At 39.7% G+C, this 27,051-nt stretch overlaps 2 protein-coding genes across 2 annotated transcripts in view; one reads left to right on the top strand and one right to left on the bottom strand.

Moving 5' to 3' along the window:
- Nucleotides 1–7,266: 7,266 nt before the first annotated feature.
- UBAC2 (UBA domain containing 2) overlaps nucleotides 7,267–27,051 on the top strand; it is a gene marked incomplete at its 5' end in the record, with an annotated part of 82,047 nt that continues 62,262 nt past the window's right edge. The window contains 3 exons of the mRNA XM_010013250.1: nucleotides 7,267–7,394; nucleotides 11,744–11,863; nucleotides 12,277–12,383. Coding sequence (XP_010011552.1) covers nucleotides 7,267–7,394; nucleotides 11,744–11,863; nucleotides 12,277–12,383 — 355 coding nt within the window. The remainder of the gene's footprint in view (nucleotides 7,395–11,743; nucleotides 11,864–12,276; nucleotides 12,384–27,051) is intronic.
- On the bottom strand, nucleotides 13,924–18,358 carry GPR18 (G protein-coupled receptor 18). Its single transcript, XM_010013246.1, has 2 exons — nucleotides 18,286–18,358; nucleotides 13,924–14,933 (listed from the first exon to the last, which is right to left on the bottom strand). Exon 2 carries the CDS (start codon nucleotides 14,887–14,889, stop codon nucleotides 13,924–13,926), a length of 966 nt encoding a protein of 321 aa, XP_010011548.1. The 5' UTR covers nucleotides 14,890–14,933; nucleotides 18,286–18,358.

Genomic DNA, 27,051 nt, shown 5'->3' with positions numbered 1-27,051 from the left:
AAGTGTTTCTTTAGTATTTCATATCCTAGTTGGATAGTCCTGGTATAAATCCTCTGTCCTGCTGCTATTCGGTACTCTTTAAAATCACATTCACAGGCAGAGAAGTTCTTGAAAAGTGATCTTATAAGAGATGTGGATAAAAGCAACCCCCTCCAACAGGACAATGGTCCAAACTTGTGTGACTGTGAGCCAGTTCAGACAAGTAGGTCCTTTGCTAGGAGTGATATGCTGCATTCCAGGCAGGCAGTATCAGGTGTAGCAAATGATGACTCTGCTGGGAGCTGATAACACACCTACTCAGGACATGACACACACAGTTTTGGATGCAGAGATATAAAAATAGATACCTGGTACATGTTACAACTATGAGATATGGAAGTTGGGGAAACATAGAGGAACACCATTTAAAAGGACAAAGACAGTTTGCCCTTGTTAAGGAAACTGTTTCTGTGATCTAGAATATTGGAGGAGCTGGGAAAAAAAAGGCCAATTAGTCTGGATAGTAGGAAGCACATCATAGGCATACTCAAATGACTTGCCAAAATGCTAACCCGGTTGAGTTGGCTTGTAAAACAACATCGCAGTGTGTTCAGGAAGCATGCTGCAGCACCTGCCTTAAGGGAAAGAAGGTGGGCTGTGGTGCTGGGCCCAGAATGGTTTCTTGTGTTGCAGTCTGCCAGCAACTTGAGTCCTATGAAGAGTGCTGCTGAAACACTTCAGTGGTTCTGCAAAGGCTAGCCTGAGTGCATGAAGATGATGCTGGGCTGGCTGATTTACTGTAGTGCTGCTTAGCTGTATTTGCTGCTTGGTCACCCAGGAGCAATGATATGCAGAAGGCTTTTTGTTGTAAAATACCAAGGCCTTTCCAACAACTTAAATGTGTAAGACTAACCCCAAACTTTTCTGCAGACGTTGTAATATCCCCTCCCAGTATTCTTCATGCTACGTGCAATATTGCACGAGTACCTTAGGAAAGCCTGTTAGAGCTAGTCTGTATTAAGGTAAAATCTGAGTCCATGTTTTAAAGCCACTTGCTACATCTGGAAAATATTTTACTACTTTGCTTACTATACATAAGTTACTTCTTGTAGTAGTATGGAGTAGAGTCCTTTGAACTTGCGTGCAAGCATTTCTGCCAATGCAACTTATGCTTTTACCTTTGTGTGAACCTTGTAGTCAGTGCTAGCAATTTGTTAAAAATCCCTAAGGCAAGAAGGGAACGCTGTGCTCCTCTGCTTGCATAACCTGAAAGGCTGAACTGCGTAGTGTCTGGGCCTCAGGAAAATAATAGAAGTATGTAAGCTGATGCTTTGTGGTACAATTGGAGGAGAAACCAAGTCTGTACTGAATATATCAGACCTCTGTGCATAACAATAGTACAGTACTGTATGGGAGAACAAATTAGCTTGTACATAGCACACCACAGGGCAACCGAGTTCAAAATATTTGCTTGAGCCCTGGGAGCAGCATAGCTGCATCAGTTCAATTAGGCATGCATTGAACACCACAAAAATATGGCTATTCTGCTGCTATTGCAGAGCTCGTTCATCTCAAGTGAGCGCTGGGGATCTTCATGTGGTGGTGTGGTGTAGCCATACCTGATATTTCTGGCAGTGTGTACTAACAGTAGTATGGTAATATGCTCTGTGGTTGGGAGGAAGAAGAGGCTGCTCAACCAGGTGGGTGTTTTTGTTAACTTCAACCTGTTTCACTTTCTATTTCTTTTCAGATGTTCCTTTTAGAAACAAAAGTTTTGTTCCTTTTTTTTTTTTTCTTCCTTTTTCTTTTTGTAGCTCCTCATTCTTCTGTAGTTTGTGACCTAGGCTAAACCCAGCAGGTTTCCAAATGTATGGGTAACTGCTTTGATTACAGCTTACCAGTGCCTGTTAAAAAAAGATTTAAAGCATGATACTTATTGGTTTCTTTATCGATTTTCTTAATATATATAACAACATTATTCACCTCTCAGCTTCTGCAGTAAATTTATAAGCATTTGGTGAAAAACTTCCTGCAGTGATACTCTTACTGTGCTCACTTGCCAGCACCATGATGGTTAACCACTAGAGTACACTGTGAAGTGGCAGTCTGTACACAGGGTCCCCTTGCTGTGTGTTCCTAGACCAGGGACAAGAGCTGCTTTGCTGACCCAGAATAATTCATTCAGTCATGTAAGACTTCCAGGAAGCAGGAACTTCACTGCTTTTGAAGGGTCTTCTGGTATTGCATGGGTTTTTTTCCCGAGGGATGCAATGATATCATAGAGTAGTTGGGGTTGGGAAGGACCTTAAAATCATCTAGTTCCAATTACACTGGGTTGAGCAAACTCTATATTAATATAATATGGTAAAATTCCATCCTACCAGTTAGCACACAGTCTCCTGTCTCCTATCTTCCAGATTCCTCAGGTACTATTACATGTGTCCATATTTCCTACCATCCTCCCTCCATGGCATGATGTCATTTGTTCTTGACTACTGTTCAGGACTCAGTATACGGTTATATTACAGACAAGCTTTTACTCCTCGGATCTAGTAAGGTGGCTTCAATCTCCCAAAAGCACACACTGGAAGCACTAATTTCCAATTTGCCACTAAATTCCAATTTGCATACCTGGTTTCATCAACCGTTACAATAAAGGACAAGCAATGTTGCCAAGGAGGAGGTTTTCCAGCTGCTGTTTGATCTGTAGCAAACTTGCATCTGAAGTGAGAATAGTAAGCAAGAGTCCTTGAAAACTGACTGTTTTGAAATGGCACTGTCAGTTGGTGAACCTGCTGCAGGTTCTTGGGCAGATCTTGGAATGCAGTAGATGAATATCTGCATGATGGCTTCATGCAGGAAAAACAACCACCTAAAATACACATTCCATCAGTGCATTTGGGAAGTACTGTGCATTCAGATGTGCATCAGTTGTGGCTTTAAAGACTCACAGATCTTGTGTATCAGCATTAAAAAATGGTTCATGCATATTTCATGCCACTGTAGTAGTAGCCCCCAGCAGTTTATTGTCTGTATGAAAGTGGTGTGTCTGCCTCTTAGCAGCTGGGTTTGGGAAGTATGCAGATGACAGTGGAAAAAAAGCTGTTACACAGCATGGTTTGTCAGCAGCTGTGGTATAAGCTCAGTAGGGATCCCCACAAAAAATGTCTTGAGCTAATTTGAGCTTCTGGTTTGGCTGCCTGTTTTGACATGTTCATCTGCTGTCTTTCTTCACCTGTGAGTGGTGAGCAGGCAGAGAACAGGAAGTAATTTCAAAAACTGTAGCTGTTGCTGCTGCCACAACGTTTGTATTCTCATTAGTGCAGCAGTGGCTTCTGAAGCTGCAACTGCCTGAGCAGTTTACTGTAAACCTCCGCCTGCGTTTGTGACAGGTGGACACAGCCTTTCCTTTACTCTCTGCACTTTGAAAGCGGTACTGGCAGCCAGAAGAGTAGTAGGTTGTGGAAGAATCATAAAAATAATTAAGTTGGGACCTTAAAGCTCACCAGGTTCCAACCCTCCACCATGGGCAGGGACACTTTCCACTAGAGCGGGTTGCTCCAAGCCCCGTCCAGCCTGGCCTTGAACACTGCCAGGGATGGGGCAGCCACAGCTTCTCTGGGCAACCTGTGCCAGTGTCTCACCAACCTCACAGTGAAGAACTTCTACCTAGTAGCTAATCTAAATCTGCCCTCAGTTTAAAGCCATCTTCCCTTGGATTTATGGGTTTTGTTATGAGCTCAGGGGTGGAATGTGGAGCCAGGCTGGATGGGGCTTTGAGCAACCTGGCTTTGTGAAAGGTGTCCCTGCCTGTGGCAGGGGGGTTGGAACTAGGTGATCTTTAAGGTCCCTTCCAACCCAAACCATTCTGTGATTCTATGACTTCAAGGTGGTTTTCTCATTCATGTCACATTTTAGGATCAGCTTCACATTGTGCAGTGGTAGCACGAAGCGGTTGTGACACTTGCCCGTGCGTTTATGAGGGCAGTTTTGGGGAGAACTCTGTTGTACCAGGAGAAGCAAAGATCTGTAGTGAAAGCTAGTTTGTTGCTCTTCATCACAGCATGGGCGCATTCAGCTGGTTCTTAAAAAATTTCTCTGTTCATCTTTCATATAAGGATGGAAGCTCAAGTATGTGTGTTGCAGCACCAGTGCTATTTCTGCCTGTTGTTTGAAAGAATTGCCACTTAAGGAGTACATTGCAAATTTATTCCAAGGTCTGAAGATAGTATTTTATATATTTTAACTCCTTAGGGTCAAAAGTAGAGTTTATCCCTTCATTTTATTTTCTTTATGTGGTATAGAGGCCCTCCTTGTGCACATTTATATTGCTGCTGCCAGCAGGCACTGGTAGCTCAGTAGGTTGTAGTACACATTTCTATCCCGCACATAGTTGTATATCCATTGGACTAGAATTTTGCTTTCTAGATACTACCTTTATGTTCCACGTAAGGAATTTGACGTGGATGTCAGAATGCCCAACTATGTGGTGTTTGGGATTGTTAGTCAGTTGTTGCGCCTTCACTGGTGACCTCACAGCAGTCCTTGCTAAGGATCTATATGCTGTAGAGGGGTAAAGCAAATTACTGCATTGTACAGTGAAACACTTGGAAGGAAACATTTCAGGAGGTGCATTATTTCTCTGGAAGAGTTTATCTTTCTCAAGTTTACTGGACAAGAATAAATTCATCAACCATGATGACATATTGAGAAATTTGAGAGTAGAAGTTTCCATTACTCACGTGATGTTCCCTGTGGGTGACTGTCACATTAATGGGTTAGTTACTTCTGTGGTTTTTCACTTGATAACATGCTTAAAAATAAGTACTCTTCCTCTATAACAAGGTTTAAAGCATTAATCTGAAAGCTAAAAGGAGGCTCATAATAAAAATGTGAGTTCACACTTTTGGAGAAAACAGATTAGGTTCTGTTGCTCGGTTATTTTTGAATGCATTCAAATTAGGAATGAACTTGATAGGATAATATATTTCAAGTATTACCTGTAATGTAAAAATAATGATATGAAAGTTACAGTAAAATCTAAATATTAAACCTGTATAGAAACAGACACAGATGGAAATCTAGTGATTTGCTTGTCACATCTTTGTGGTAATGTGATCCTTGTGTGAAAAGTATTATAGGATTAATGCATTATTGTAAAAATTTATTTAAACTCATGAAATAACATAAATGTATTTGATAGTAAAATAACAAGTTTGATAAAACTTTGGTTCAGAAATATCTACTATGGTGACTACTACTAATGTTCTGTTTCTGGCTGTACTTTCAAATATCTGTTGTATTCTCGTTATAAAACTGACTTTTTTCACATGAAAAAATGTTAATTTAACTAAGTTAGGTTAACTAAGGGAGCATTGCCTGATGTTTCAAGTGAGTGTGCGTGTGCATTGTGTGCACAGTAAGTTTCAGGCAGCTCTAGCTTATTTTTAACTCAAGTGTTCTACAGTACTCTGATGGCTTCAAACTTTTTTGAAGCATCCCACTAAATCAGAGGAATGAATAATTTAAAAAATTGATGTCTAAAGAATATAGACCTTGTTTTTGGAGAGAAAAATTATCCAAAGAAAGATGTTAAATTGAAAGGTGGATAGTTTTCTTGTATTAAAAAAATATCAGCCAGGCTTTCTGCCCCATTGATCTGTCCTTCACCAATCTCATCATAAAAGTAGAGCTTATGGTTGGCAGAGTAACATCAACTTGTGTCAATCCAAGTGACTGCCTAATTTCTGGAAAAGGATAGTTCTTCAAGGCATTAATTGCTTACATGTAGTAAGGTAAGTGAGTCTGTCAATAATGAACTGAAGTGTATGGTTGTGGACTGAAAGAAGAGTTTTAAGTACAATTTTATGTTAGGATACATGTAGGAAGTGATGTTTTCTTAACATGGTGAACATCAGCAGAGTGCATACTTCAGGGTGGTGTGAGCTGAGAACAGCTAACAGTGCCCATCAAAGCTGTTCTTGATGTTATTGGCAGGTAGTTGGATGAGGATCATGCTTAAATTATGTAGTAAGAACTGTATTTCTGAGTGAGATTGTGCCATGATTAAAATCTTGTCTTTGGTGCCTATTACCATCTTCCTGTTCTAGCAGTTAATTCTTCAAATGTGCAGCAGATGTGGACGGAATCATTCATGGTAGTTAGTTTATCTGGATAGGTACTAAATGTTTCCTGTATTATACTTTTTTAATGCCATTTTGTTCTTTCTCTGGTCCTGCTGTTTACTACCCATTAGTACTTTTAAAGTGGTCTTATTGCTCCTTTTGTTATCTAAGAACAATGACAACAGAGCTACAGATTTCATAATGCTCTAAAACAAATGTCTGAACATCAGTAGATTCCATGCTATAACTGGAATGTTTGCAAAGAAAGTAAATGTGATTCAGGTTGTACGTGGAAAACGCAGAAAAGTCATAGAAGAAATAATATTTCAGAGTTGCTGTATTGGCTTGAACTGTTGGGCAAGAGTTTGTTTTTGTTGTGTCACAGTTTACACTCCTGCTGTGTATTCCACATTGGCAGTTTTTAGTAGATGATGCTGCAGATCTCTCTCTTTTCTGCTGCTTTCTTCAGTGTCCTTTCTGAAAGTCATTTACTAGTGGAAAAGAAGTTCTGATTTCACAGATGTCCTGATTTTATTAATTTCTTTATTAATAATTGCAATGAATGAATGGAAGGAATACGAATGTCATGTAAATTAGCTTAGATGTTTCCTTGAATGGTGGATCCACGTGTGGTGAAGAGAAGGTCAATTTTGTTCAGGACATTTATTCAGGTGATTCCTGCTTCATAGCCTCTAGAGAAAAAAAGCTAATCTTAACCCCCCATGCAAAGGAAACAAAGGCATTTGTTTTAACCAGATGTGCATGTATATTTTGCTAGTGAAAAGAAGTGATTGTTTCGTTTCCCAAAACATGATAGAGCCTTAGGAGGGCTGCATAGGGGGAGCGTGACTTCTATAGGCAGAGAGCTTAGGTTTAAGTATAGCCAAACAATTAATTTCATGAGAGAATGTTGAAAACAAAATGTCTGATTAATATTCAACTGTCATTAATATCCTAAATCCTATTATAAATACTAAAAACTTCCTTTGGTGGGTGTGTTTTCCCTATAAGTTTTTGAAACCTTGAGGGTTTTTGAGATAAAAAGTCCAGGTAATGCCACTGCTATTATGTTTTTCAATCATCTGTTTAAATATGTCACTTTTAAATGTGAGAGACTTTTCTTTAAAATGGCTTTTTTGTTTGTTTGGTTTTTGTCTTTAAGATAAAGCACCTTTGTCAAAGAGTCTGTTACTAGTCCCAAGTGCCATCTCAATTCTATTGACTCTTCTCTTCCAACATTATCAGAAGTTCTTCGCGTATAACCTACAAGCTATAAAAGAGGATTTTCAGGTAAGCGTCAGTTCATTTTGTGTGGGATGAGACTAAAAACTGTGCTCTTCATGTGATCTTCCCTTCCTCAGTTTGTTTCTTCTCTGGTTCTTTCCCTTTGTTCCCTGTTGCAGAACAGCTTGTTCTTATCTTTGTTTAATTTCACCCCAGTACACCGCTTTTCAGAAGTGAGAAAAAGTGATCTGAAACAATCAACATAGCTTTTCTCTTCTTTCTTCTGTCTGGGAAATGATTGAATTGTATCTTTTCTACTGATTTGTATCTTCATTTTTCCTTCCAGCCACTGGCATTTGGAAGCTTGTGGTGAATGAAGTGTGATTTAAGCTGTGTAATAATAAAAGTATTTTGATATGAGTGTCAGTATCTTACTGTGCTTTGATTTTGAGGCTAAAGAGGGCTATTGTGATCAGGTAGTCTGATTCTATAAGATTTATTTTAACAACAGAGGCTGTAACTTTCACTCTGTATCTTCTGTTGTAGGGAGCTATGGGAAACTGAAATTTGCCTGTTGAATAGAACTGGTGCTTCTAATTTGAGGATTCCAAATGATGAGGGAGTTTGTCATGCTTCTTATGCTCAGTTATCTGCTGAATTAATTATCTTACTAGGCATTTATTGCTCATTCCCACTTCAAACTGAGATACTTTATCTTCTAGGGAGTGCATTTTGTATAGTTTTGTTCTCAGCTTAATTAAGAATCCTCTAGTTTTAACTGTCAAAGTAACACACTTAAGAAGTGATTAGATAAGTTTTGTGGGGATTTTTTGGTTTTTGTGAGTTTTTTTCGGTTTTGGAAATGGCAAACTACTGTTCAGCAGAGAGGTCAACAAATACCTCTAATTATCTTACCCCATATGTTTTACAGTTACATTAAGAAAAGGTATGTAGTCAGTGTCTTTGAGGATGCTGACTGTAGCCTGTAAGCCTTAAAAGTGCTACACTTTGCACTGTCTACAGTCTTTCTTGTCGAGACCAAGGGCTTTATTGAAATAACGTTTATTACAACTCTGCAAGAGCACTGATTGTGTTTTCCAAGCATCTTGCTAATGCTGTGCTGCAGGAATACATAAATTAGTACCTGCCTTTTAAAAATGTTACAGCCAAGTGTTTGGGGAGGGGAAGGAGAAAGTCTGAGAAACTATTCAAAATTTTAATTGGAAATCTAGTGGGTTTGGGGTTTGTTTGCTTATTTGTTTGTTTTGCAGTTTGTCTGTAGAAAAGTCCTATTCGTTTGTTTGATCTGCTGAAAACCAGTAGTGGCTGTGCTTTATTCAAATAAACTGCCTTTACTGTATTTTAAGCATAAACATTTGTGAATTTCTATAGAAGCTGTGGTACTTTTATTGTGGTGCTTTGTGGAATTTGTGGGTTTGGATGTTTTCTTTCTTGAAATTGTTGTTTCATATATTATCATAGCCTTTGGAGTAAGCTGTATACTGTATAATTGTGTACCTCTGAGATCAGAGAGAGACGATCATTTAACTCCTGTCTGATGCTGATATTCAAATGAAAACACTTCAAAGAAAATTTGTTTAGAATAAATTCATTTACAGGAATGAGTTTAATTGAATGGATTCAGGGGCTGAAGAGTCAGTTTGGATATTGCATATTAACACTAGTTAAAACTGGTAGAGAGCATTGGAAATGAAGTGTGCAGTTGAAGAAGAGTACATTTGATTTGGAAGGCAAAATATGAACTGTCCAAAGCTAAAAGATCTTTGTCTCCATAAAAGGGGCCCTGAAGAGCAGTGAAGATGCTGTGTGTAATGTGAAGATCTTGATTGCATTAGACCTATATATTTTTAAGCTGGCTAAAGTAAAGAGCGATTAGGTTTAGAAGCCTTAGGGATTAGAGTTAGGGATCACTTAACCCAACTCTACATACGTAAGTTAATGAGACCAGATGGGTTACATCTGAGGGTGCCAAAGAAGCTGTAAATTTAATTGTGGGACCTTTCTCCAGTGTTTTGAAAGGCCATGGCAATTGGTGGAGGTACCTGATAGCTGGAGAAAGGCAAACATCACACCCATCTTTGAGAAGGGCAGAAAGGAGGATCCAGGTAACATCAAGCCACTCAGCCTTACCTTGGTCCCTAGGAAGGTCATGGAGCGAATCGTTTTAGAAGCCATTTCTGAACACATGCAGGACACCAAGGTGACTGGGAGCAGCCAACTAAGGTGAAGCGGACAGATCTTGTGGGTCACAGTTGGTTGCACAGTTAGTGTTGGCAACAGGGCTTCAGGTTTTGTGCCCATGGGACCCTTTCTGAGGATTGAAGACTACTTGGAAGAGATGGCACCCATTTGACCAAGTGGGACAAAAGCATCCCGGCTAACAGGCAGACCAGCCTAGTGAGAACTTTAAGACAGGAACAAGACAGGAGGAAGATGACAACCCACAGTCATGTGAGGAGGCAGTGGACTGGCTTAGCCAGCACAGGGTACAGGGTGATGTGAACAGAAGGGATCTTGTAATCAACAAAACAGGACTGAAAAGGGTCTGCTTCAAGTGTATGCGTATAAATAAGGAAGTGCCTATGGCACAGCAGTGTGTGGAACACTCATACGTTTTCTGGGAAATCAGTGTGACTCTGTACACTAATGCATACTACATAGGGAACAAATATGAGGAATTAAAGGTCATATGTCATTACAGGGCTACCATCTCACTGGGGTCACAGCGATGTGGTGTGTTAGCTCATGTGATAGGAGTATTACAACAGGCAGCACTTGTAGACTAATGGAACAGAGGAACAGTTTCCCCAGAGAACTTATGGAGTCTTCATCTGTGGACATAGTCAAAACCAGATTGGAACATGGTCATTTAACATCCTGCTGTAGTTAACTTTGTTTAGAGTGAGGATGTCAGACCAGATGATCTCCAGAGGTCTGTTTCTAACTCACCATGCTATGATTTAATGAAAGCTGGTTGCTTTATTCCATGAGGCAAGTGCTGCTGCGGACAAAGGGCAGTCAGTGGATTTTGCATACCTTGACTTTAGCAGGGCCTTTAACCCAGTATCCTGTGGTGTCTTTGAAGCCAAATTGGTGAGTCATGTACTAAATAACTGGACAAGATGGTGGGTGGAAGAGTGGCTAGACTCAATGGAGTTATGGTCATTAGTGCAAAGTCCGTTTGTCAGACATTAATCAGGGGAGGGCACCTCAGAGATCAGTACTGGGACAGTACTATTTAATGTCTTCATTAGCAACCTGGATGGTGGAATGAAGTGCACTTTAAATAACTGGGTGGGTGATCCAAAATACATGGGAATAGTCAATATGTTGGAAGGCAGGGCTGCTATTCAGAGAGACCTTGGCAAGGCCAAGAAATGAGCTGATGGGACCTTCTTGATTTGGAAAGTCTCTGCTTCTGTGGTGGAACAACTTCAGGCTGCAACAGTGCAGGCTAGGGGGGGCAAGTGCTTGGGAAGTAGCTCTGCAGAGAAGGACCTGTGGATCTTGGTGCACAACAGGAGTCAACAGTGTGCTCTTGCAGCCAAGGCCACCCACCATCTCCTGGACTGTATTAGTGAGAGTATGGCTAGTAGCCTACTCTGATTGACACAGTGCTCTAGATAACGGTCTCACAAGTGCCCTGTTCTGGGATCCTCAGTACAAGAAAGATAGGAACACGCTGGAGCGGGTCCACCATGACAGTCAGAAAGTGGGAGCATGTGACATACAAGGGGAGGCTGAGAGAAGTGGGTCAGGCTCAAAAAGAGAAGGCAAAGAGGAGACACCTTTTGCTGTCTATAAGTAGCTGATTAGAAGCTCTAGGGAAAATGGAGCCAGACTCTGCTTGGAGGTGCTCTGAGGTAGTGCAAGAGGCAGTGGACACAAGGTGGAACATGTGAATTTCTGCCTAGATGTTAGATTTCATTCACTTTTTTAAACCATGGGGTGGTCAAATGCTGGCACAGGTTGCCCAGAGAGGTTGTGGAATCTCCATCCTTGTAGGTATTTAAGACTCAACTTGACATGGCCCCAGGCAAGCTGATCTAATTAGACCTGCTTAAAGCAGTACGCTGGACTAGTTGTTATCTGGAGGCTGCTTCAAAAATATCTTTTTTTCCTGTGATTCTGCAGTTTACTAGGGTTGTGGTTTCCATATTGATTTGTAAATTGAAACTATGGACATATAAATGTATTTGACTTAATTTCAATTGTAGATTTATTTTAACAGATAGACCTCTTCCTTGAAAATACTTTATTTTAAACAGACTTCTTGAACTCCATAACATTCTACTCTCTTTATTTCCCTCCTTAAATGCACTGCATTTCTGTTACCTGTAAAAGAACTTCCTTGAAGGAAGACAGACTTAACATGATGATCTTTAACCTTCTAGATTTGGAGACTTGTATGTGGGAGAACTATATGTCTTGATTTGAAAGACACATTCTGCAGCAGTCTGCTCATTTACAACTTTAGAATATTTGAGAGAAGATATGGCAGCAGAAAATTTTCAGTAAGTTCCAGTTACTTTTTTTTTTTTTAAGAGAAACTCTTTTCTATCCTGTTTAGAATCTTGCAGTCTTGGTTTACTAGCATTTTGTGTAGAAATGTATGTTAAGGGGTTTAAAGAGAAATTGCTTTCCATAAATTTATATCAATAGCATCTTCCAGTCAGTGTACTATCCTAATAAAAGTTTGCAGCTGTATCAGTTGCAAGTTATCAGACCCATGGAATTTAATTTTGGTAACAAATTTTAACTCTTCATTTTTTGGTATCTAGACATACAGATCTGGAATTATGTTGTGCTAAGTATTTTATTTGTCTTAATTAAACTAGTATAGTGGTTTTCTTGGGTTTTCTTTTATTTAGAGATACATTATTTTTAAACTGTTGAATTAATTATAATGAAACTTTTTTCTTTCCAGTCCTTTTTACTGGGTGCCTGGATGCTCTCAGCGTTGTTTGATCTTCTCCTTGTAGAAATCACTCAGTATATATTTGGCATCACCATCAGCAGCTTGCCTTCTGGTTTGTAAGTAGCTCCTAATGGATTGATTATTTTACATATAGTTTCAAGGGATTATTTTGCACAATTTTTAATGAAAAAACCCCACCGCTTTCTTCATACCACCCTTCAAATTAAATTTAATCCTCTTCTGAAGACAGCGTACAGTTTCTAGGCACAACTACTATATGTTCAAGCATTCGTTTCCTAGTTGTGATCTGTGGTTAATTAATTTATAATTTATCTGTATAATGATTAATTTTTCATTCTATTAGCCCCATTTCCACTGTCAGCATGATTGAAACACAGCTTGCACCGCACAATTTATTGTGGTGTTTGGTTTTGTCCAGTTCTGAAAACTGGAATCGAGCTGGTGCTGTGTTCTTCCTTAACTGACAAAGACAGCACAACTGTAATTCATATCTTTATGTTCACTTTTAAATACATATGCAGTTGTATGCATTTCATACTGGTATTTTGTGTGTGTTCCAAAAATGGAGTGCTAGAGCATGTTATTCATTTAGTGCTTTTGCATCTGAAGTTGTTAAAGCTTTAAGGTATTTAGTGGTTCAGTTTTGCATAATCTATATTTGAGATTTCTGCACTTAATAAAAGATGTCCATGTTACAGTAGAACCACAGACTTCATACAGACTTGAGTTTCTATGTGTTGCACACTCTGAGGTAATAATAAAAGCTCTTGGAGTGAGAGTTTTAATATTAAACACCATATTAGATGCTTTTCTTTCTACGTTTTTAGTGTGTCTCTTTGTGGTGGGTTGACCCTGGCTGGATGCCAGGTGCCCACCAAAGCTGCTCTATCACTGCCCTGCTCAGCTGTACGGGGGAGAGAAAATGTAGCAAAAGGCTCCTGGGCTGGGATAAGGACAGGGAGAGATCACTCACCAGTTGCCCTCACGGGCAAAACAGACTCCACTTGGGGAAATCAGTTTAATTTATTACCAGTCAAATCAGTGTAGGATAATGAGAAATGAAACCAAATCTTAAAACAGCTTCCTCCAACCTTTCTTTCTTCCCGGCCTCAACTTGACTCATGATTTTTCTACCTCCTCCCTGCCAGCAGCACAAGGGGATGGGGAATGGGCGTTGTGATCAGCTCTGTGGGTCCCTTCTATGGGATGCAGTCCTTCAGGAACAGGCTGCTCCTCTTTAAGTCATGCTAGCATTGATCTAGAGAGAATGAAGCTAATTTTAGAAGTGTGGCATGTACAGCAGTTTCAGGAGCATTTGGTTGTGCAAATATTAAAAATTAATATGTGTTGCATCATAATTCTTCAGTGTTGTCTCCTTTATTATAGTAATAGTCATGTCTGACAATATTCACAGTCTTTTGAGATGACAAAAGCATTGGAAAGTTTAATGCTCATATAAGATTTTAGTTCATTTCAGATTTACAAAAGCAGTTGAGCAAATATAAAAAGGTGCAACAAATATATATGTTACTTCTGGCAATAGAACATTGTTCAGTGTAGTCGAAATGCTAGAATTCAGAAATAGAATCGCTTGTTCACATTATAAAAGTTCCCTGACTTTTTTTTCCCCTCTTTTTATATCATTTCACTGTTCATATTACTGAGTGATCTTACACTTCCAGTTCGAAAACTTTTCCTGCGCACACTTCGAAGGTAATTGCGATAAAGGATTACACTGATGACTCTCGCCTGAAATTGTTTAGAAACAATGTAGTACAATATAACGTCCAAGCACGTACTGAGGTTCATGAGGAAGGTGGTAAACGCTGCCCAGGGGTTGTAAGTTGTGCTTTCAGGTTGCAACATCAGGAAGGCAAAGCAAATGTGGAAGGGTACAAAGCAGATGAGTACTTGAGCAATCAGAGTTACTATAATTCTTATGGATCTCTCCTTGGCCTTAGGCTTCAGTTTGGAAGTCCTGCCACGGATGAAATTGTAAATAATGACTAGGTAACATCCTATCATGATAAACAAGGGAATCAAAAAGAAAAAAACCAAGCGAGAGAAGTTCAATGTATTTACTTCTTTTAAATGGATGATATCCAGCGATTTCATGCAGGTGGTGAAATTGAAGTGTTTGTCTGGATCAGACTGTAAAAAGAGCAATGGGGATGTTGTTGCGAGGGTCATTACCCAGATTCCAGTGCAAGCCAGCATGGCTTTTTTTGTGTTTTTTAGTTCTTTGACATGTTTGGGCTGGACAATAGCCATAAATCTGTCTACACTTATAAAAGTGAGTAACCACAGAGCAATGGCTGGATAAAATATAGTGAAAGCGCTGATAATCCGACAGAACGTATCCCCGAAAGGCCACATTTCTTTCCCATGGTAGATTATCCGAAAAGGCAAGGAAAATATAAAAATTATGTCAAGTAATGCCACATTCATCATATATACAGTTATAGTTGTTCTCTTCTTGGTAGTGCAGCTGAAAACCCATAGTGCAGTGGCATTCACCAACAATCCCACTACGAATACAAAACTGTAGAAGACCAGTGATGCAATCCTGTATTCTTCAGGGTGGTTATTTCCAGGCTTCATATTTCAGTTGAATTCAGGAATAGTTGTTGCACTCCATAAATACCCTAAAAATAGATAAAATATGAAAAGTTATTCTCAGTCAAATAAAAGCTTTCCTTAAAAACAAAGAAGATTGTTGTGTAATGGGGTTTAGTGATGAGATTGTATTGTTTAGCTGTGAAAATGTAATATCTTTGTTGTTTTTTCTGACTACAAATACATTATTGTGTTCTGAAGGAAGAGTAATAGTATTTATGTGCTAGTTTTACTGAAATATTTTAATTACATAAGGAATTTCTTATGTAAGGAGTCAAAAAGTCAAAATTGACCAGCTACTTTATGTGCGCTTCAGTAACTGATGATTAGATTGAAACAGCTGTAATTGAGGTAAGAGAACTGTTTTCTAAAGAAAGCATTTCTTCAAGTTGTCCCTGTTGAAAAATTAAAGACTAAAACTAGTTATGGAAAGAAATAAGTGAGCATGACATGTGGTGACATTTGGATATGCAAAGTGAAGTACTGACTTTGCATTTTATCTGTGTAGGAACTACTTAGCTCCCGAAGAACAGGTGCATGCTGTTGTTCATAAAAGATACTAAAAAGCTATCTTAATAGCTATGTAGCTTCTAATACAGTATTTAATCCTAGGGCATCAGAACTAAACACTGAAATATGAATGAGATTAATATATTGATAGACTTCCTATTTAAAAAGTAAAAAGATGGGAGGCAGTGCAGTCTCTAACCAGGCCCTGTGTGAACAGTATTTTCTGGGGGACAAGTTGATGGCTGGTAGGCAGCTGCTCCATAGCACAGTTGTGTTGCTTCTCTCAGCTTCATGGTTTTTGGAGTTGGACATCTGAAAGGTCATTATGCAGACTTAGGTGATGCGAACTGAAAGAGATTATCCCCTAGTTTGCTCTGGAGCCACTTGAGGGTGTCAGACCTTACCTGATGTTTGTATGGGTGCTTTGGTTAACCTGCACCCCCTCGCTTTCCTGGCTCTTCCTGCGGTTACAGTTTCGTGACCTTGCATGGAAAGGTTCCTCCTATTTGGCCTTTTACCCAGCCCTGTGGCAGCTTCGTGAAGAGGAGGAAGGAGTTAGTTGTTTGCCTGATCTTCACACTTGTGACAGGGGACGACGTAAGTTCTACAGGCCATGTAAGTTCTACAGTATCAGGCATCAAAACTGATCTCAAGAGCAGAAGAGTGCATAGTTCCTGTGCGTTCTATCTCCAAAAGTTGACAATGTGTTAAAAAAAAAAAAAGCAGCTTATTGTTTATGCTTTCACTGTGATGTTACCAGGTACTTTCTTCAGTGATACAGGAATATGTAGGGGATTGAACCAGTGTTTATTAACGTAGCATGCTGGTTCAACACTGGCAATCATTACCTGCTTTTGAGAAGACTAACTATGGAGTAACTAACTACAGTATGATCTATTACATCTGTCTTCAGGTTAACTTCTGCCTTGAAATACAATGTTTGGACTTCTGATTTTCTTACAATTCCCCAGTTTACAGACATACATAAAAAAATAATGCAGACAAATACCTAACCCTCAAATTTTGTCTTAATTTTTTTTTAGCTGTACAAAACAAAAAGGTGTGTTTTCTGATCAGTTGAGGTCTCTAGGACATGTAACAGAATACAGAATTTATGTTTTGTATGGGAAAAACTATACATATAACACTGCCGAAAAGCCACAAACATTTGGAGGGCATCTGTATGAATGTCTCTAAAATACCTCATTGTGTGAAGAACAATAAAAGTAAAAAAATTAAAGAGCAGTAGCAGACCTCATTGAGAGGTAGATGGCATATGCTTGAAAGAAAATTTTATATGCCGTGCTTACAACACAGTTGAAATATTATCTGGCATACAGCCCCACTTCCATTACTGTTGCGTAAAGTTGTCCAAATATTGCTTAACACACACACGCACACACACACATCCATTTTAAGTGTTTTTTTCTCTTCTGTTTGTTTTTCTCTCTTGCTAGTGATTGTGTATAATATCATGCATGATTACCTATCTCAAGATCCTGACTGATTTAGCAGATGAATTGGGTACTCATGTACAGGATAGGCAGAAGAATTCACTTTTTATAGATGAATGTTAATAAACAGCGTGGATTTTGGTTTTGCTTTTGCTTTTCTCTCCTTTGGACTTGTAGTTACTGAAGTTGTTTCTGCTCAGGTCCTGTTTCTGAACAACCAGCAGGCCAGTGTTGATGAGAAGAGAGGAAACTGAGTCTGGCATGAGCTTCTGTCAGGAAAATCTGTTGTTCCATGCCTTGTTTGATGGTTATTTCAAGTTTATGCCAGTTTTGAGATATATCAAAGAATGGCTTACTGTAACAAAAAGGGGATTTTTTTGTTTAGTTGGTGAAGGATGCTGTTTCCAAACTATGCAGGTTTAAATGCATCTCAGCATTACAATTAGGTATGTCTCCTAAGTTTAATTTTTAAGAATCTAAAGTTTGACATTTATGTAGGTAAGAAATAATGAGGTTTTTTTAAAGTGTTTAGTCATCTCTCTGCACTTACACATGGATGCAGATATCCTGGTTTTTTATCAGTAGTTGTCTGCATGGAGTTCAGGCTGATATGTTCTAGCTCAGCCCAAGTAGATCTTTGAGTGGACGGTTTTGCCCTAGTTGCCATTTTTCATAATGGGAACACTTAGTTACTGGTATTGATTAAAGCGCTTGCTGAAGAGCCCCTGGAGTAACTTTTCTGGATGCCTGTCTGTGTTAATTCTGAATGAAACTCTGATGTTTGTCTGTATGGTTTATCAATATATTTCAATTTTTTAATGGTGGCTAAGGTCCTGAATGTCTAATATGGATTGTGAAGCCCATCTAGTTGCTCTGTATGAGCACCAAGACTTTCAGGAGAAAACCAGAATTAAATCTTTTCCTCCAGATTCTTACTGCAAGTTAGGCAGTGGTATCACCATTTAAAGGATTGTGTGTGTATCTCTGTTGCCAATCCCCTTCTTTTGCTTAGGCTGTCCCTCACATTTGCTCACATTTCCCTGAGAAAGACATTGCTTTCAATGAAGAACAGAGAGACCAAGCAACAAGATCTACTAGTTTTAGTTTAATGAAAACAAACATCTTTAAGTGGTCACATACTTACAAATGCCTTTAGTTAGTGTATATTCTAAAATTTATTTTTAGAATCCTAAACAACAGTATTTATGGTACTATGCTTTTACAAATGCAGTTGTTTTGCTTCAAATGTTATTGATAGAGTGCTGATACTTTGAAAGTGTCTTAAAGAATTAAATATCATCTTGTAAGTTCTAGAATTAATGCCCATGTTCAGCTTCTGAAGAAAGAAGCCCATCTTAGCAATGTACATAAACATCCAACTTACTTTGTTAGCATAGGATAAGGGATTGTTACTGACCTTTTGTGCACTACAAAGTTTCTTCAGAGATGCTCCTTTCCTAGTCCCAAATCTGTAGAAGGTTTAGACTTCCTCTTCTCTGCTCAGCTTCACTTAGCTAAAATAGCTCCTCTTCACAGGCAGGAAACAATGACGTGTTCTAGCCAGTTCTGAGCTCTTTTATTGGTCATACTTAAAAGTTAGTGTTTCACATACGTGTGGTGTCTGTGAGCTGATATTTCTGCTACCTTTCAACAGGCTAGCTTTTATAATATTTCCAGTGTGATCAAACTGGGCTGTGGTACTATGTGTCTTTTTAAAATGCATTTTTAAATGTTTGTGGTATAATGAAAGCGTATTTTTGGTTAACATTTACATGCAAACGTATCCGCAAAAACGCGCATCTTGGTTATGCAGAAGCTTCTAATAAGCACAATGTAAATGTAATTTCTGTAGAGCATAGTCTATGTTTTGTGGAAATCCCCATTTTATTTATATTGCCTTGGATAGTAGTCAGCCTGAAAGTGACAGAAACTTGCTACATTTGAAATGAGAAGTTTGATTCACTTGAATACACAGGTTCGTTTATGCTTGTACTTACCATATTTTACTAATACAGCAGCAATGTTTCTCTTTTTTATTTGCTGTGTAAAATAATAACATGCCCATTTAAAAGCTTTGCAGAAAAATGCAGTATAAAGAGAGGTTTTAGCCTTTGTTAAAATGGAGCAAAATCTCTGAGCTGTGTCACTGCAACAGACATCTTTGGTGGGATGAGAGTATTCACAAAGGCTAATGGATAAAGAAGGCTAATTTCCTAGGTTTTTTCTTTGTCAACTTAAACCAGAAAGGAATCCAACGTTTGAAAGAGCCATTAAGAGGAGATGATTCCATATTCTCTGTAGAGCACTTGCTAGCTCCAGGGCTCTGACTGGTGGCTTTTGCGATACTGAAGCACAATAACAGAGAGTTTGGCACCTTTTGTGCCCTTCTTTTTTTCCTCCCAAGTGAAGCAGAGGGATGTGTGCTGAGGAAGGGAACATAATGTTTCACTCTCCTCCTGGCATGCAGTCAAGAATTTGCCAGGATGTGCACATGGTGCCAGAAGCAACAAAGTCCTGCAGTTCAGGTGTAGCCAGAAGCGAGTTTGTTTGTGGGGACGTCTTTCTTCACTAACTGTGAAAGTAACGTAGGTAGGTGATCTTCACTTAGTGCTAAAGATACCTTCTGTGAAAAATACCCGCTCTGCTGGAGTAATGTAATTTATCTCAGCTGAATGGGTTTGGGGTAGTGTGTACGTTATTTGTGTAGGTCAGTGTGATGGGTGAAGTAATCATAGGAAAGTACCTGGGTATGGTTTTCAGTGTGCAGATTAATAATATCTTTATATAGTTGCTCTTTCCTGTTTAGGGGAACTAATACCAAACTCAGTATTTCTGTAATCATTCCAAAGACCTCTTAAATGCAACGAGCTGCAAATCCTACCCAGACCATCCAATAGAAATATAAATCTATTGAAAAGGACTTACTATTTTAGGATTAAGGAGTAACCAGTGTTGAAAACTCTTCAGTGGCTTTATCATTTAGCAAAACAACTCTGGAGCATGCTTCAGCAGGGTGAGTCACTCATGCTGTTTTCAAGTTTAGTGAAAGCTCACTGAAATTCAGTGACATACATATTCACAGAAGTTTAAAAAAGAGCATGTGGCTCCTGGAAGAAGATAACTAGGTTCTTGACCTCTCCTAGGAACTAGGTTCTTGACCTCTCCTAGGCAAGAGTACTGTATTTTGAGAAAAATAATATACAGAAGCCTGGAGGTTGCTTCCAGCCTGAGCTGCGCTATGAACATACCGACACAAGCAAGTAGATAGACAGTGCCCCTGTTGGCTAAAGAAGGAGTATAAAAGTAATGCTGGATTTGGATGGAAACCAGGCAGATGTTGAGGCTGAGAAAAGCTGTATGCTGTGAACTGCCTCTTGGCTTGCAGACTCTGTAGGGGAGGGTCTGAAGGGTGGTGTTTTATACTGTGTCTCGTCCAAAGAGGGTGGCCAATGCCTTAGCCTTAGAAGGGAGGATGTGCCTCAGGAGGGCAACTGGAATCAAGTCACGCTTCCAACAGTTTACACAGGTGGATAACAGCAGCTCTGTTGAGTATACTGGCAGGTTGGCCATCCAGCTGGTTTGCCCTAGCAGGTACATGTCATTCTGTGTTCTGCTTTCACTCAGGCTTTTCACAAGTCTGCCTGGCAGAGAGGAGGCCACCAAACTGCTCTGCTGCTGACAGGCTGGAAGGCTGCCCTAGAGCGTGGAGGAGCAGCTCTGTCTGGCTCCAGTATGCTGAAAAGACATGTTTGTACCACCAGCAAGTGTGTGCTCCTCCTTGTCTAGGTGCTCAGGCTGGCTGCAGCTGCAGGGTGATAAACATTTGGATTTGGACACCCAAGTGAAAAGTTGTAGTACATGTGGTTTGTGAGAGGCAGTGGACCGCTCTGCTGTGCCACATTCCCCTCTTGCTTTGGTTTCTGGTGTAGGAAGCACCTGACTCTATTTTTGTTTTCTACCCCCTCTGTACTGTTTTATCAGCTAGAGATGAGTGTCTTGCATTGGTTTCTCTCAGATGGGTGAGTACTTCCACTGCTCCAGCTTTTACTGAAATAAATGCTCAGTTCTCTACAGGGTCTTTTTATGTTTTTGCTATTCAGAAGTTTCTGGAGTAAAGAAGATAATTCTATTTGTGTTATGTTGTGCTAAAGCCATTTTGAAGTAGTTAAAAGCTAAGCCAATGTACTTCATGTCTGAGGATAAGGCAGGGTGCATATGTGGTATATTGCGGTGCCTTCACTAACTGGCAGTAAGCCTTACAAGAAATGAGCTTGATTACTTGCAACGATGTTGCAAGTGCAGCACTGAAGGGATTGTCTTCATGCTGTTGGTTTGCAGGAGTAACTTACTGCTGGGTCTTTCTTTCATACAGAAAAGTATGTTTTGCCTATCCCCTTACTGTTTCACGTAAGCTTTGTCCAGCTGATACAGACAAATTCTGCACGCAGAGGGGCAGAAGGATCACCCTTGGCTTCAGTTTGGTAAGGAGCAGGCTTGAGCTTGTGTTCTCTTTCTCTTTTTGAACTTTCCATGTTTTGAACCTATTGAAAAGAAAGAACTGAAGCTTCTTGCACAGCCCAGTGCACCAGTGGTACTGGAAGCAACTCTCCCATGTGCCAGTTTGTTTAACTTACCAGCTTGCTGTTGTGGGTGAGTTCACATGCGGTTTTAGATTACTGTTCTCAACCTTGATGAAGTCGTGCTTCATTTTTTATTCTCATATTGTGTTGTACCATAATGAAGGTTTAAGAATAGACTACTGATTAAAAATTGTCATGGCACTGAATGCATAAACTTACCAGAATTGTTTCCAGTTTTGCCATTTGTGTGTTACTCAGAGGCTGTGTCATGGCATAGCTGTCCCTCCTCTCCCACTCCTCAGCCTGTGAGTGAGTGTGAATGCTGTGTGCAGCAGAGCTGAAGGAATGGGAAATGGAGCAGCTTAAGAGAATTACAGCCTAGTTAACTGGGCCTGACATGTCCTAATTACTGTCACATTTTGCTTTCTCATCTGTATTTGGTTAGAATTCAGTATATTTGAGGAAGGAGTTCCTGATTTTTTTTCTTTTAAACAAAAAATAATGAAATTGAAAACCAATGTTTCTCTTCCCCCCCACCTCCTTCTCTTGTACAGCCAGACACACCATATGTCACTAAATACCTTAAAAATACACAGTGTATCTGGCCTGCAGCTCATCTGTGCAGCAGCATCAGCCTTTGAAAGAAGCAATACTTCAAAAATTAGTTGAGATGAAAGTTGCATCTCTGAGATGTCTGAGATTGGGGTAGTGGACTGGAGGCAGTGGTTTGTTACGCAGAAGCAATCTCAGAATGTATGTATCTAATATTAGCTCATGGCAAATACCAACACAGCTCCATGTTTGTCGATGAACCCACATTGCCTTTGGCAGGCTTCTTAAAGACTTCTTAAAATGCCGTGTCTGTGTTCTGCTGTGTTGGGAAACAGCTTTACTTTCCCCAAAACTGCAGATTTCTCCTGACAGATATTTCATGGGTGTTTGAAACCGGTTTGAATACTCAGATTTTTTCTTTTCTTTTTTTTTTTTTTAAAAATCTGTATGCACTGTCAGGAGTATTGTCTGTATGCAATGAGTTAGTTGTTCCAGTTTGGAAGTCTCTAGGAGAGCTTTTTCAAATACTCTTTCCTTACTAAGTATGTGGTACTGATATTTTTGCTATTAAACTGCTCTTAAAAGTCTGAAGTGCATAGGAGTACTGTTCTGAAACTTGGTATGCCTCCCAGGGATAGAGTTAATGTTTCAAGAGAAATGTCTTTACTGGGAGCTGCTTGTACTCAGGTTCTTTTGATTAAGTCGAGTACAGAAGTAGGGAAAATCATTTTGACTTCTCTGGAGTTGAGGAGTCTGGACAACTTCTGCTCAGTTACTAGCCAGAGTATATATAACGAGAAATAAAATTATTGAAGATTGCTACGTGTGCTTTAGTGTGCCAGTGAAGTGTTTAATCCAAAGTACCTGAAATAAGAGCGAGCTGTACAAGTGTTGAATTAGAGTAAGTGCTGTCCTTCAAATTCAAGGGCACCTTGCTGCGTGTTGTGTTCCTGTGCATGCTGCCCAGCCCTGGCAGGTAGCTTGCTTCGATGAAGTGACAGTCTTCTAACGTTGTTCAGCCTGTGCCACTTGTCTCTGGCACAGATGAACAAACACGTCATGTGTTGAGGTTGTGAAGCTTGGTGTACTGCACTGGAATTGAGTTGACACAAGAGGGAGCATTCAAGGTGGTAAAGGGACTGGCATAATCCAGACGGGGACAAAGCAGCTCAGTTCCAGCCACGCAGCGGTGAATCTGGTTCGTTAGGAACTCTGCAGGGCAGGGTTTCTTGGTGTGTACGGTTAGCACTGTCCTTGGAGGGAATTTGAGTGTGAGTATGCTTAGTGCACCTGAATGCTGGGATAAGGGCAGCTGATTCTGTGAGCTGGCAAAAGAAGACAGCAGAGCTGGCTGCAGGCAGATTATGTTAGAGAAAGTGACTGTACAGAGCTGGGTCCTCTCAGAGGACTGTATACTTTCTGACCAGCTATTCAGCCACAAGAAAAATGTATGCATTTTAAAGGAAATGAGCTGAAAACCCTGAGCTTTATAATGTCAAGAAGCCTAGCAAAATGAGCCAGAGCATAGAGTTGAAGTTCAATAATTTAAGCAGAAGTCTTCCTTATGTAGACGTCATGTCAGTAAAGATGCTTTAAGAGAGGATGGCCAGTGAAACTGAGCTGGGACTTCTGTATCTCATATTCTCTGCCACTTTCATCCTTTGCCTCCAAAACATACTGCCTGTCATTGTGTTTTATTTTTGTCCTAGAACATCTGGGACATTGCTTTCATTTGCTTGTAACTGAGCTCTGTGGTGTGTGGTGATATGGGCCACCAAATCCATAGTACACTCAAACAGCAGAAATGGGAGGGAGTGCAAAGCTTATTTTGAACAAGGTGCAGTAGAGAGAGAAAGGGCAGTAAAGGTGGCAGAATGTTGGACATCTCTGTATGCCACCTTCTTTCTAATTTGACAGCATATGTAGGTAACCAGAAGAACTATACCAGCAGCCTGTGGCTCACAGTGGTCATTACCCTCTAGATGGGGACAAAACTGGGTTAACCTATACAGTTGCTGGGCGAGTGCTTGACGTAGTATTTTTGAGTACTGATCCTCATCTGGCTTCTCTTTACTGCCTGACAGTTCCTGGCTCAGTGCTTCTACTGCCAGGTGCTAAGATCTCTGACATTTGAAAATTGGGCTTAGCTTCCAATAAGAAACAGTTTTGTGAAATGTGTTTTGACCTCTGTTGTGGTGAAATTGATTACTGCGTCAATGCTGCCATCTACGGATCTTTAGCTAGCATAGCAACAGATGTTTGGAACAGCAGAAAAGGGGTATGGTGGTGTCAATTCCTTTATACACCTACGCTGCCAGTTGTGCAGGAAAACTGATTGTGAAGAGTGAAAACCACTTTGACTCCCCCATGGAAGGGAGGTACCACATGGCGTGGCAGCTTTGATCATTCCTGAGGTTGTAGAACTGTTGTTGCTCGAGGAGTTGCATTTCATACAGGTCTCTCCTTGTGTTTCTTTTTGAAAAATAAGATACAATTCTGAGAAGGAGATGTAAGCAAAGACTTCCTTTACTGTGTATAGTCTGAATTTACCTCGAGAAAGTGAAGAATTAGAAGACACCTAATGGGGGAAAGAGGAGAAGGACTGGAGGCAACCTTTACCATTCTTCTGGCTTTATGATATAATACAAAGATAAAAACTAAAATTAAAAATTAAGCAACCCTGTGTTTTAAAAGCCACCCACTCCCAGTTTTGTTGTTTTATTTGTCTGGTATGTCTCTATCAAAATGAGACACAGTATCAACAATTTTCTCACCACAGCACTTCATTTTTCTGAAGAAGTTCATGTTTGTGTTCTAAAAGTTTTATGATTGAATTATTTCATGAAAATATGCAACGCCTTCTTTCCTATGTGGGAATAGGGGGCCTCCTTTTTAGCTTAATAGTTGTCCCTTAAGAGTTATTTCAGTCTACATGGGGATGATCAACTCTAAGAAAAATTAGGTTTTCTTTCTGCCTTTATTGGCAACTTTTTTTTGCCCCTCTTCTCTTCCTCTTTCAGGAAGTAGGAACACCTTGTTTGTTCCTCATGTTCAGCCATATTAAAGGAAGACAGGGATGTGGAAGTCCCTTTGGAATTTAAAAGGAAATCCTGCATCTAATTGTAGATGTCTGTACCAAACAATTCTGTACAAATGAGTTTTGGCTATTGTTTCCAAATTGGGTTACTGTCAGTGGTGCCCCATGTCACTTGATATGAAGGAAAACAAGCTCGAACTAGTCATTACGTCCTAGAAGCATCAGTTGTCTCCTATCTGTAGAAGTTCTGCTATGAGCATGGATTCTACAGCATTTTTATTTTAAGGATCTGATATCCTTTCATATGAGGGATAAAATATCCCTCTCCATCACGGAATGAACTGCCTCCATTCCAGTAATGCTCTCTCTCTCTTCCTTCTCCTCACATTTGTAGGGTAGTTAGTTATTTGATTGGGGTGGAGGAAAAAGGAAGAAAAATGGATGGGTAATTTTTCAAAGAGTTGGAGATGTTACTGGCATGAGGAGGTGCTGTTTCTGTCATGTCTTTTTGTAAAATAAAGAGTGTACGACTGCTCTGTTAGGCCAAAGAGAAGGACGGTAATTGAGTAACTTCACAAAGGAGGTCTGTAGTGCAGATGCTTTAAAGAAACTCTTCTTGATCTACCAAAGTAAAGGACAGAAATCGATTCAGTAAGTTCAGTGGTTTTCTGAGAAGGCACTGATTGAGACTAAAAACCAAATATGCATGAGACAGAAGACAGTGTGGATAGTTAGAAAAAAACTTAACGTGCTTGCTTCAGTAAAGAGTTAAGAAATTAGAATGCCTCTTTTTCAGAGTTAAAGTACGTTTCAGAATAACAAAATTCTTTGGTTGACCTTCTTCTAAAATTTGCTCTTTGCTTTTATTTTATGCTTACGGAATACTCTCATTTTGTTTAGTCATCACTTTGCTTCAGACACCTTGGTCTGTAGTTGTGAAAAAGGGTTATATGGTGGTCTTAATGGGGAAGTATTTTTGCAAAGAAATCATTTCTCTGCTACAGCTTTTCTATTTTGTTTCTGTTTTGTCATGAACAAGCTAAACAATTTCCTTCCAGCGATTTGGGCCTCAGAATACTTACAGAGCTCTCTTTGGAAAAAGAAAAGATGAGCTACAGCCATGAATCAAAAGGAGAATGGTGTTTCAAAACAAAATTGTGGGAAGCATTTTAATTTTTCAAGTATTGTGAAGTAAAGCAAATTGTGTGAATAAGATGAACATTAAACCCTCTTTTACTAGTCTTTAGCCTTTGAAGACATGCTGTGATGTCCGTTATAAGTTACTAATTATAATGTGGTAAGTTGTGAGATTTTTATTATTATTTACCAGAATTCAAAAGTACTTTAACAATGGCTCAGCAAAAAAACAAACAAAAAAAGAATTATATTTACTGTAGAAGAGGACTGAGGGGTAGCCAGTTCCTGGACTTATACAGAAGTGCTCTCAAAATCTTGAACAGCAGATACATGAGTCACATTTCGGTAATTAGTTCCAACATACTGTTTCTACCATGAAAATAGGTCATAATAAATGTACTTTGCATCCTAGGTCATCCTAAATTGCCATCTTTTGGCTCTGTTCTGTCTGAGCTTTACGCTAAATACAGATCCTAATGAAAGATATCATTTAGTGCTTAAATCAACGGGGAGCTGGGAGGGAAGACCCTCTGTAACCCACCACATAATGAGGAGTGCCCTTGGGTGGACTGGGTGATGTGCTCTGTATGTGGGAGCAGGAGGGTGAAGAGAAGCAGGGTTTCTGTGTTGGAATGTGGGAACACAGTGGAGGATCAGATGTCAGAAGTTGTCAGGAAAAGCTGAAACTGTCATTCGCCTGTGGTGCCCACCTCTCCCTCCCAAGTGGTCACGGAGTCAAACTTGTCCATGCAAATGGTTCTGTGAGGCTGATGCTGCCCTGTGCCTCTCTCTGCCCTTCCTTTACACCAGAAGCATGAAACAGGTGAAGTTATGGGAGCCATAAGTTCATGTAAAATGTGCTCACTTTGAAAAGAAA

The sequence above is a fragment of the Nestor notabilis genome, unplaced genomic scaffold, assembly GCF_000696875.1.
Source record: "Nestor notabilis isolate BGI_N333 unplaced genomic scaffold, ASM69687v1 scaffold3444, whole genome shotgun sequence".
NCBI classification, from domain to species: Eukaryota; Metazoa; Chordata; class Aves; order Psittaciformes; family Psittacidae; genus Nestor; species Nestor notabilis.
Note: the sequence above shows the minus strand (reverse complement) of the source record. Positions and strands in the feature narration are given on the sequence as shown.